The sequence below is a fragment of the Bubalus bubalis genome, chromosome 4 (assembly GCF_019923935.1).
Source record: "Bubalus bubalis isolate 160015118507 breed Murrah chromosome 4, NDDB_SH_1, whole genome shotgun sequence".
Taxonomy (NCBI): Eukaryota; Metazoa; Chordata; class Mammalia; order Artiodactyla; family Bovidae; genus Bubalus; species Bubalus bubalis.
Window position 1 is genome coordinate 123151066 of NC_059160.1, and position 12385 is coordinate 123163450.

Here is a 12385-nt window from a genome sequence, read left to right on the forward strand (position 1 = left end):
ATGATTTCAATTTTCTTAAATTTACTGAGGGGTGATGTGTCACTCAAGATGTGATCTATCCTGTAGAATGCTTCATGTGCATTTGAGAAGACAGCGTATGCTGCTTTCAGGGGGAGTATCCTATAAATATCAAGTCTATCTGGTCTAATGTGTCATTTAATGCTTGCGTTTCCTTATTAATTTTCTATCTGGACGATCTTTCCATTGGTATAAGTGGAATATTAAAGTGCCCTACTATTATTATGTTACTATTATCGTGTAGATTTCCCCTTTTATGGCTGTTAGTATTTGCCTTATATATTGATGTGCTCCTATGTTGGGTGCAAAAATATTTCCAAGTGTTACACCTTCTTCCTGGATTGCTCCCTTGATCATTATGCAGCGTCCTCCTTTGTCTTTTGCAGTAGTCTTTATTTTAAAGACTATTTTGTCTGATATGAGTATTGCTACTCTAGTTTTCTTTTGATTTCTATTTTCATGGAATATCTTTTCCATCCCCTCACGTTCAGTCTATATGTGCCCTAGGTCTGAAGTGAGTCTCCTGTAGAGTGCATACATGCAGGTCTTGTTTTTGTATCCCTTCAGCCAGTCTGCGTCTTTTGGTTGGAGCATTTAATCCATTTTCATTTAAGGTATTCATTGATATATATGTTCCTTTTAACATTTTCATAATGTTTTGGGTTTGTTTTTGTAGGTTTTCTATTCTTGTGTTTCCCACCTAGAAAAGTTCCTTTAGCATTTGTTGTAAAGTTGATCTGGTGGAGCTGAATTCTCTTAGCTTTGGCTAATCTGCAAAGATTTGATTTCTCTGTCAAATCTGAATGAGATCCTTACTAGGTACAGTAATCTTGATTGCATATTTTTTCATTACTTTAAATATGTTCTGCCACTCCTGTCTGGCCTGCAGAGTTTCTGTTGAAAAATCAGCTGATAACCTTATGGGGATTCCCTTGTATGTTATTTTTTGCTTTTCTCTTCCTGTTTCTAATATTTTTTCTTTGTATTTAATTTTTGTTAGTTTGATTAACATGTGTCTTAGTGTGCTTCTCCGAGGGTTTATGCTATATGACACTCTCTGTACTTCCTGGACTTGGGTGACTATTTCCTTTCCCATTTTAGGGAAGTTTTTGTCCACAGTCTTTTCAAATATTTTCTCAGGCCCTTCCCTTTCTCTTGTTCTGGGACCCTTATAACTCAAATGTTAGTGTGTTTAAGTTGTCCCAGAGGTCTCTGAGACTGTTTCTATTTCTTTTCATTCTTTTTTCTTTATTCTGCTCCCTGGCAGTTATTTCTACCACTCTATCTTCCAACTTACTTATCCATTCTTCTGCCTCAAGTAGTCTGCTATTGTTTCCTTCTACTGTATTTTTCATTTTAGTTATTGTGTTGTTCATCACTGACTATTCTTTATTTTTCATAGATCATTGTTAAACATTTTTGTATCTTATCGATTAGTGCTTCCACTCTATTTCTAAGATCTTGAATCATCTTTACTATCATTACACTGAATTCTTTTCCAGGTAAATTGTCTATTTTCTCTTCCTATTTATTTGGTCTGTTGGGATTTTACCTTGCTCCTTTGTCTGCAACATATTTCTCTGCCATTTTGTCTAACCTACTGTGCAAGGTGGTTGTTCCTTTCTGTTGGCTGCCCCCTGATGAGTGAGGCTTGTCCAGGGGCTGGTGCAGGCCTCCTGGTGGGAGGGACTAAAGCCTGTGCTCTGGTGGGTAGAGCTGAGCTTTTCCCCCCGATGGGCAGGGCCATGTCAGACGGTGCGTTTTGGGGTATCTGTGAGCTTAGTACAGCTCAGGCAGCCTGTCTGCTGATGGGTGGGGCCGTGTTCCTATCCTGCCAGTTGTTTGGCATGTCCAGCATTGGAGCCTGGAGGCAGCTGGGTGAAGACAAGTCTTGGCATTGAGATGGATACCTCCTGGAGAGCACATGCCAATTACTATTCCCTGGGGTCAGGAATTCTCTGGCGGTCCAGCATCCAGGACTCAGTACTCCCACTCCGGAGGCCTAAGCTTGAACCCTGACCAGTGGACCAAGAGCCTGCAAGCCATGCACTGCAGCCAGAGAAAATAGAAAGAAAAAAGAAGAAAGCAAATAAAACCCAAGACAAATAGCAAAAACCAAACCAAACACACAGTACCAACAACACAAATACAGAAGAAAAAACAGAAGAAAACAATTAAACAGACACAACAAATCCAAGACAAATGATAACAACAAAACCAAATAGAAACAAAGAAGCAGACAGAAAAGAATAAAAGGGAAAAAAAGAGAACAGAGAATTAAAAAATGAAAACAATCAATAAGGACTAAACTAATAAAAACAGAAAAAGAAAACAAATGTAGAAAGGAAATAAACAAAAAAGTGAAGATAACATAAAAGAAACCTATAAAAACAATCAAAAACAAAGAGGAAAAAAATAAAGGGATTAACAAAGAACCAAAGAACAAACAGAAAAAAAACTACAAAATATCAAAAAAGTAAAAACGGAAAATAAAAGTATATATTAGAAAAACTGGTAAATAAAAATAAAACACTACCACCAACAACTGAACAAGATGAAACAAACATAGAATAATAGTAATAAGAATATTTTCCTGGGGCCCCCTCTATCAGTTATCCTTACTCTCACAGTGGGCCAGATCCAGTCTCCGTCTCCCCAGGAGGCCCTCCAATACCTCTAGGTAGGTCCCTGGACCTGCTGTGGGCACTGTGGGGCTAGCTCAGACTTTGACCTGGCCTGACTCCCACATGTACTTGCCCTCAAAGTCCACTGCTGACTGACCTCATTCGTGGGAACAGTTGTTGTCTACTCAGGGGCTCCCCAGACACAGGATTTACCAAGCTGATCTCAGGAATTTAATTTGTGGCTTGGGCATCTGCACAGATAGATTTCTGTTCCTTTTCCTTAGTTGCCCCGCCCCTGGGGCTCAGTTTTGGTTTTGGCCCCAACTCTGAACGTGCACCACCCTCTCGCATCTGTGTCCTGCCTAGGTGAGAAGGAATGAAAACAGTGGCTGATGGACACACACTCCCTCAGGCTGGTGAGGAGTAGAGCATCCACAACTAGGGTTTGCATGCGTTGGCTGCAGTGGTAGGGACCAGAAGGCAACTGCAACAGACTAGGCTGCAGTCACTCTGGTGGGAGTCTCTCCCAGTGCTGGTGGAGGCAGGGGCTGGCATGTGGGGGGATGTAGCAGGCCCACTTCTTCCCTGCCTCTCAACAATGATGCCTCGTTTCCTAGGCACACCATGCTTCCGCTAGGGCCATTCCCAGCAACGGAGCCCTTCACTTCTGTCCCTCGTTGTATCTGTTCAGGCAATAGTATTCCTTTCCCCAGATATGCTCTCTTTTTAACTCCATGCTTTAGCACTCAGCCTCTGCCAGCATTGGTGGATTTTTGCCTCAGGCAGGAGCGCCCAAGGAGGCTTTGACAAGGGCACTGCTTCAGACCCCAGAGCCTACCTGGGCAGAGGAGGCCTTGGCTTAAGGGGTGGGCAAGCCTGCTCAGATGGCTGCCCCTTCCAGTGCCTGCAGAGGCATAAGCCAGCAGGTATGGAAGGGGGTTGTAATGGCAGCCGTGCCCCTTGCAATGCCACTCAACAAGGAAGCCTTACTTCTATGGTGTCTTGGACATTTTCCACAAACCTTCCCAGTTTTGGAGCCCAGTACTCCTTTCCCTACAGGCTGTCTTTTCAAAGACAACAGCTGTCCCCTCCCTGGGTCTGCAGTCCAAACCCCACTTTCCAGCATGCATGACTCACAACTCAGGCTGGGCTGTGCAGAGCTGCAGCACAGACCATGCACGCAGTTCTTACTTTGTCCTACCTTCGACAGACCATCTGTTGTGTTCCCCCTTGATACCCTAAAGGTCTCTTTCTATTCCCAGCTGATTTCCCCACCATGAGGGAATTTATCTGAGTGTGGGGACTTCCCCTCACCTTCAGCTTCCCACCAGGGTTGCCAGTCCTTTTTTTGATTCCTCTTTTTTTTTCCTTTGATCTTTCATCCTACTTGGTTGTAAGGGCATTTTTCCTGTTCTTTTAGTTGTCCAAAGTCTTCCACTAACATTCAGCAGGTGCTCTGTGAGAACTGTTCCATTTGTAGATGTATTCTTGACGCACTTGTCAGGAGCAACAAATTTCATGTCCTTCTATTCCACCATCTTGACTCCCTCCTACCTGTTCATGTCTTTTGCACTTTTTAAAATTGGAATGGGTTGTTTGACTTTTACTTTTTAACTTGTATAAACTGTTGGTGTTAAAAGGTTTACAATCTAATAATTGACCCTAAGTGATATGACTTCCCTATTTTTAAGGTTTTTCTCTTTACCCTAGGTGTTTTCCAGTTACTTATGGTGTATCTGAATGGATTTCTTTGTATTTACCCCACGCTTTAAAAAAACTATAGATTTTTTTGCTGTCTCGTATACAGGGTTATTGTTACCATCTTTCTAAATTCCATATATATGCGCTAGTATACTGTATTGGTACACTGATGTATAGAACAGTCTATTGGACTCTGTGGGAGAGGGAGAGGGTGGGATGATTTGGGAGAATGGCACTGAAACATGTATAATATCATATATGAAATGAGTCACCAGTCCAGGTTCGATGCACAATACTGGACGCTTGGGGCTGGTGCACTGGGACGACCCAGAGGGATGGTACAGGGAGGGAGGAGGGAGGAGGGAGGAGGGTTCAGGATGGGGAACACATACCTGTGGCGGATTCATTTTGATATATGGCAAAACCAATACAATATTGTAAAGTTAAAAAATAAAATTAAAAAAAAACTATAGATTTATTAATAAGCTTCCTTTTTTCCTGAAAAATTCTTGGCCATTATTTCTTCAAACATTGCCTCTCTTCTATTTTCTCCTTCTGAAGTTTCAATTAGATACATGTTAGCCCTTCTTACCTTTTACACATCTTCTCTCTTTCAAGTTTTCCAACTCCTCGACTCTGTGCCCCACTCTGGATACTTCCTAACGCTTTCTCTTCTAATCCTGCAATTTCTTCTCAGCTATAGCTAATCTGCTTTTTAGTCTGTATACTGAATTCTACATTTCAATGACTGTATTTTCTATTCCTAGACCATCTATTTATTTTTTTAATCTGGTCTTTTATATCTCATGTTTCTTGCTCATGTTTATGATTTCATAACTTCTTTAAGCACTTCATCTGGAGTTATTGTAGAGACTGTATTCAACAGTTTCAATATGTGAAGTCCATTAAGGGTTAAAGTCTATTGTTTGTTGCTTCTGTTGATTCTCACAAATGGCTCTGGTCATCTTGGTTTTGATTCTGATGCTAATGATCTTAAGCTGTGGGAATACTTGAGGGCACAAATTGGCACCAATTTCTTCCCAGGAAGGATTTGTATCTGCTTCCATTGAGATCCTGGGAATGCCTCCAATACTGGATCACTTTAGCCCCTGGAAGGTCAGCAAACCCATCCTGCTCATGCTTCAAGGCACTCCACTGGGTAGGATATCTTTTCCTTTAATATGTGTTTACCACCCATCACTCTGGTCGAATATCTTCTCTTTCTTTTTTTTTTAAGAATTAGGGGGCTGATCTTCACAGATTTTTCCTAATTTTTAAGGCAGCTAGACTCCCAGGAATTAATTTCTATTCTAAATCTAATTGTTCTATAATGAGATAGCCTTTTAGCAGATCTATTCTGCCATACTGCAGCAGTATTGGCCAGAACTCTAATTTCAAACTTTTAATATGTAAAGAAATTTGTTTTAAAGTGATACGGTAAAAAAAAATAATGCCTATCAAAGGCTACCAAGAAGTCTAAGTACATTTGAAGTCTGAAAGTACCCCAAATTACCATGGAATGCTGGGCTAAAAGAAATCATATCTGTAGGGCAGGAACAGAGACACAGACGTAGAGAAAGGACTTATGGACACAGTGGGGTGGGGAGAAGAGGGTGGGACAAATTGAGAGTAGCACTGACATATATACATTATAATGTGTAAAACAGATAGCTAGTGGGAAGTTGCTATTACAGCGTAGGGAGCTCATCTTGGTGCTCTGTGGTGACCTAGAAGGGTGGGATAGGGGGTGGAAGGGAGGCTCAAAAGGGAGGGGATATATGTATATATCAGCTGATTCACATTGTTGTGTAGCAGAAATCAATACAACATTATAAAGCAATTATATTCCAATTAAAAATTTTTTTAAAAAGGAAATCATATATCCAAAGGTAAACTGAAAGAAGTATTTCCAGACATATCATATTCAAAAATAAATTCATCAGAAACGTGGATACAAAGCTATTATCAGGCAAGAGATATTATGATGAGCTTGACAGCTTAGTGTTAAAAAAGAAAAACAGTCTTCATTTAAATAACTCACTTTATGTGGGGTTGCAGCCCTGGCTGCTCTTCATAGTCTTCTATGAGGAAAGGCAGATTCTTAGCCCAGTGGTCTTTAAAGCTTCCAGGCAGATCCACGTCAATGTTATATTCCGTTAGGGGAGTATCAAGATGTGCATGGAGATATCGAGAATACTCTGCAGATAGGAAACGAGATCTGACACACCCAAATATGCTGAAACAGTTTTTACAGCTAATTATAATTTTTTATAGCCAATCTGTACAAAGTACAATTACTTCATAACAAACTGTTATTTAATATCAAGAATTCTAAGTGGAAACTCCAAATTTTAGAAAGTCACTATTATATGATAATGGAGGTGCCTGCCGCTGACTTATTACCAGGGGCAAATACAAACCAGTCCATCTGGGTCCACCTTGCCTAAATTTTAACCACCTTTCCATAAGCAATATGAAAGATCTCACTATTCAATTCCAGAGTCTGGGAATGCAAGTTCAGTGTTAGACAGAGCCTGGTTCCTTGTCAACTGATAGATGTATTGACTATGTATTCAATTTCATCAACTGACTGACCAACTGCTGCTTATCTCTAGGGAAACAGTGTAGAAAGAAACAGGATATGGAGCACCCCCATCTTCAGTCTATAGCTCACAAGTCCAGGTTCTTCTAAATGAGGAAAAAAGAGGGAATTACAACTTAGAGTAAAGAGCTGTGCTGTCCAAAAGGTAGTCCCTGCTGCTGCTGCTGCTAAGTCGCTTCAGTCGTGTCCAACTCTGTGCGACCCCATAGACGGCAGCCCGCCATCCCTGGGATTCTCCAGGCAAGAACACTGGAGTGGGTTGCCATTTCCTCCAATGCATGAAAGTGAAAAGTGAAAGTGAAGTCGCTCAGTCATGTCCGACTCTTAGTGACCCCATGGACTGCAGCCTACCAGGCTCCTCCATCCATGGGATTTTCCAGGCAAGAGTACTGGAGAAGGTAGTCCCTAATAGCTGGCTATTGAGAACTTGAGATGTGGCTGAGAAACTGAACTTTAAATTTTATTTAATTAGAAATTTAAACTTAAAACTGATGTTTTATTCAATTATTAGAAAACTGCGGTATGTTTGGAACAACTTGCCTCTATCAGTCTATTTTTCTAATTTTAAATTTTATTAAATCTAAATTCAGACCAAGTATTTCCAATGAAAATTTAGCATCCAAATTGAGATGAACTATAATATATACCGTATTCAAAGACTAGTACAAAGAAATATAAAACAGCCAATAAATAATGTTTTCATAATAATAATAATATGCTGAACTGATATTGTAGAGGTACTGAGTTAAATAAGATGAATTAGTAAAATGAATTCCACCTGTTTGTTTTTACTTTTTTAACATGGCTACTAGAAATTTAAAATTACATACATGGTTTGCAATTTTTTCACTGGACAGTACTATAATAGAGGGTTAATGAAAAAGGAAAGAGAAAAAATAAAAGTAAGTATCTGGGCTTTATATGAAAAATAAAAATGTCTATGTATAGCAGAAAAAGGGTAAGACTGACTAATAAAAGGATAACTCAAAGATTTGCTTTCTTTTTCATCTCAATTTAAATTCTCCAAAATATGTGAGAATTCTGATATGAAGGAGTTGACAGATCAAAGATACTAAGTTCTTATTTAACAGTGAAAACTTAAGATTACTTTCTTGTCATTCCTATATTTTTGGATGAGATGTGACAAGACAAGGATACCCAGATGACTGTCATATTTAGTTCAAAATACATTGTTTCTGCATAAGTAAAATTTTTTAATTTTAGAAAGAAAAAATGTGAGGAAGAGGCAAAAAAAACCAAAAACAAACCAAGACTGGCCTTTAGGAGATATGAGCTCTCTCTAGTCCAGATACCACCACTAACCAGAGGGTGGCTGGGGGCAAGTCACCCAGCCTCCCTGAGACTCAACTGCCTAATAGGTAACCTCAGAGACGAGCAGTATGATTCCTGCAACTCTAAGCACTCATACAGTCAATGATTCTGCAGCTGTCGGACTTACCTCGGAGATACTTCACTTTAAGGTACTCTGGGCTGGCCTTCTGGCCAGGAAGAGGGTCATTTAGCATAACTTTAGTTTGCGCTTTTATCCCTTCATAAAACTGTCCCATTGCCACGTGGCTGAGTCCTTTCATGTACTGGCACACCTCGTTATATGGCTCCAGCTGCAGACATCGCTGAGGCATTGAAGGAAAAAAGGCTGTATTAGAATCCATACAGTTTAGGAACCTTTAAAGTGCTCTACTCTTTAATCTGGAATTATAAAATGGAATTAGGAAAGTTTTCCCTCCAGGTTAAATCAGACCAAATACATACTCTGTAAATCAGTCTGTTGGTCAAGACAATGGTTCTTTCCTCTTTCTTTTTGTTGAAGTCTAAGTCCCATCACTTCATGGGAAATAGATGTGGAAACAGTGGAAACAGTATCAGACTTTATTTTTTTGGGCTCCAAAATCACTGCAGATGGTGACTGCAGCCATGAAATTAAAAGACACTTACTCCTTGGAAGGAAAGTTATGACCAACCTAGATAGCATATTCAAAAGCAGAGACATTACTTTGCCAACAAAGGTCCGTCTAGTCAAGGCTATGGTTTTTCCAGTGGTCAGGTATGGATGCAAGAGTTGGACTGTGAAGAAAGCTGAGCGCCAAAGAATTGATGCTTTTGAACTGTGGTGTTGGAAAAGACTCTTGAGAGTCCCTTGGACTGCAAGGAGATCCAACCAGTCCATCCTAAAGGAGATCAGTCCTGGGTGTTCTTTGGAAGGAATGATGCTAAAGCTGAAACTCCAGTACTTTGGCCACTTCATGCGAAGAGTTGACTTATTGGAAAAGACTCTGATGCTGGGAGGGATTGGGGGCAGGAGGAAAAGGGGACAACAGAGGATGAGATGGCTGGATGGCATCACTGAATTGATGGACATGAGTCTGAGTGAACTCTGGGAGATGGTGATGGACAGGGAAGCCTGGCGTGCTGCGATTCATGGGGTCACAAAGAGTCGGACACGACTGAGTGACTGAACTGAACTGAAGCGCTATTCTTGCCCTCCCCCGCTGACTCCATTCATTTCACGAAACTTTGTAGAATAATAATATAAAATTGCAGTTCCAGTGCTTCTCTCTTACGGATGCTCACCTTGAAGTTCTTAAGGGCTTCATGTAAGCTGCCATGGTGATAAAGCATCATTCCACGGAGCTGGAGGGTCTGCACGTGATTTTGGTTGAGCAACAGAGCCTTCTGAAAGCTCTCGGTGGCTGCTTCAAAATTGCCCAGTTCCCTAGGTATTTAACAACAGTGATGAACATAATACAGGTGTTTTAGTCAACATACAGAATTAAGTTACCCTCAAAATTATGATCCAATCTATAAGTTAGATACTTTAATGTGGGCGTTTGCTTTATTTTACCAAATTCATAGGTTTAAAATTTATTTTTTCTGTTAAGTTACTTCAATTAAAATCTAATAAATCATTATCTAATTTAAATTTTGAAATAAGAAGTGTACTTTAGAATTGTGGTCATTTCAGAGTGAAAATGGTTATTACTGACCAGCCTTGCCTTATTTTGTATATTAAAAATTTTATAAATAATAGAAGCTTTAAAATATCTCATGTCAATTTTATATAAACAATAAATATATAATATATATATATATAACACCCACTTACATTTATACAGCACTTTACTATTTAATAGGTTTTCATTATATTCATAATAGGTTTTCAGCTTATATTCCCAACAATTCCATGGGACAGGACAGATAAATACCATCCCTTAAACCTAGAATGAATCCAAACACACTTTCTCCAAGTCAGTATAAAAGACTTTTTCTAACTATGCTGCTGCTGCTGCTAAGTCGCTTCAGTCATGTCCAACTCTGTGCGACCCCATAGACGGCAGCCCACGAGGCTCCCCCGTCCCTGGGATTCTCCAGGCAAGAACACTGGAGTGGGTTTCTAACTATGGAGTCAGATAAATAAGCTCTTGAATTAAATCCTTTTTGAGTAAGGCACCTAACAGTTTCACAGGAGATTTCTGTCACTATCTTTCTCTTTCCTAACATTTATAGAACCTTTATACAGGTCAGACGGAGAAGGCAATGGCACCCCACTCCAGTACTCTTGCCTGGAAAATCCCATGGACGGAGGAGCCTGGTAGGCTGCAGTCCATGGGGTCGCTAAAAGTCGGTCACGTCTGAGCGACTTCACTTTCACTCTTTCACTTTCATGCATTGGAGAAGGAAATGGCAACCCACTCCAGTGTTCTTGCCTGGAGAATCCCATGGACGGGGGAGCCTGGTGGGCTGCCGTCTATGGGGTCACACAGAGTCGGACACAACTGAAGTGACTTAGCAGCAGCAGCATACAGGTCAGAATGCTAAAAAAATTTTTTGAACCGGAAGTCAGAATAGCTTTGATGGTCAGAGTAATGCATGTAATAAGGAAGCCAAGCATTGCTGCTTGTTCCTGATAGAGATGCAACACACTTGTAACATTTCCATCTCGCAATTCTAGGATCTTTAAACAGATCCTTGTGATGTAGGTATTAACCTTAGCTACTGCCTAAAAAGGGCAGTATCATCCATAACTCAACACCTTAGAATGCCACTATTCAAAGCACCTACGTTTGAAGGACTACCGTTTTCTTGGCCAATATATACAGACTAAGGTTACTTTAGGGCACAGCAGCAGCAGCAACATGCATTATGGTATCTACCTCTTACCCATGGTTTTCTCTATGCCCAGAGAAGATCTCAACAAGTATGTGAACACCTATGTGATTTAGAACGACCATCTCTTTAGGCTAAGAAACGCATTTTTAAAAACCAGATCCCTATTACGAGAGGCTATGCCACTATACACCCTCCCTCCTACCCCGCGTATTGATGCTTTACTCACCTGTAGGCCTGTCCCAGGCTTTTATATGCATCAATAAAATCAACTTTCTGCTTCAGAGCTTCTTTGAAGGATTCAATAGCTTCCTATAAAAAGAACACAGAAAATTATTTCATTTGCTTAACTGTTAAAATTGAATTTCTCTCAAACTACTAAAGGACTAATACAGTATACATAAAATACATGGTCTCTGAGTGATTTTTCAAAATAGGAGAACTTAAAGGGAGGTAGAAACTACAATAAACTATGGGGATTTAATTTTAATAGTAAACAAATACATTACTATGAACAACAACAGAGCCTTAAGTTTCTCCTTTCAAAGTGGGAAAACAGCTTCTGTTTTTCATTAGGACTTTGACTACCAATAACAACTTCATTTTAATATCATTTACTTAATGAAAACTCTGTGGAACAAAAGTAAACCTAACAGCTGCATGAAATAATCTAAAATGATCACAACTGGCAGCATTTGAAATTAAACCAACAAGAGAGACAAAAAAGCAAGCCCAACATGAAATTATTGGTAAAACAAGAAAAAAGGCTCCTAGGATAGCTACTAAAGGATTCCCATGACCTACAAGGGAAAAGAAAGCATAAAAATAGAAGAGAAACCTTCAAGTTGGGGGGGGGGGTGGTGGTGCATGGCTCCTACCAGCACAGCTCCAGGAGGCACTAAGGTTCCAGAACTGCACAATCTATGCTCTTGGGGGGAGCCCTGGCTGCAAAGGGACTCCCCGTGGAAACCGGTGATAAAACATGCCACTGTTTCAGAGTAAACATCCCAGGCTTACACTGGGCATTCAATGTTCTTTTCATTATGATGTTATTTATTGTAATAAAAAATAACACAGATATTTCACACATTTCCCAAGGAAAAGACATATCTTACTTAATGCCTGTAAAATATCACAACTTCTAAGAGCTTTAATTGAGAAAAAACTTAAAAAACTCTGGCATAGATCATTTCAACTCAATTAGATAGTTCGTAGGAGAAAATCATTAGAGATACCAAATGCCTTGCACATGGTAGGCACTCAATAAATATTTAATGCCCTGGTAGACACACAAAATGGTTTTGCAAAAGTTAAC

The 12385-nt window shown here is 39.9% G+C and overlaps 1 protein-coding gene across 10 annotated transcripts in view; it reads right to left on the reverse strand.

Moving 5' to 3' along the window:
* TTC13 (tetratricopeptide repeat domain 13) overlaps window positions 1-12385 on the reverse strand; it is an 80741-nt gene that overhangs the window by 23244 nt on the left and 45112 nt on the right. For all 10 annotated transcript variants that reach the window (XM_044942000.2, XM_006055551.4, XM_044942001.2 and 7 more), the window contains 4 exons: window positions 11300-11382; window positions 9538-9679; window positions 8405-8579; window positions 6385-6541 (listed from right to left, as the gene is read on the reverse strand). In XM_044942000.2, coding sequence (XP_044797935.1) covers window positions 6385-6541; window positions 8405-8579; window positions 9538-9679; window positions 11300-11382 — 557 coding nt within the window. The remainder of the gene's footprint in view (window positions 1-6384; window positions 6542-8404; window positions 8580-9537; window positions 9680-11299; window positions 11383-12385) is intronic.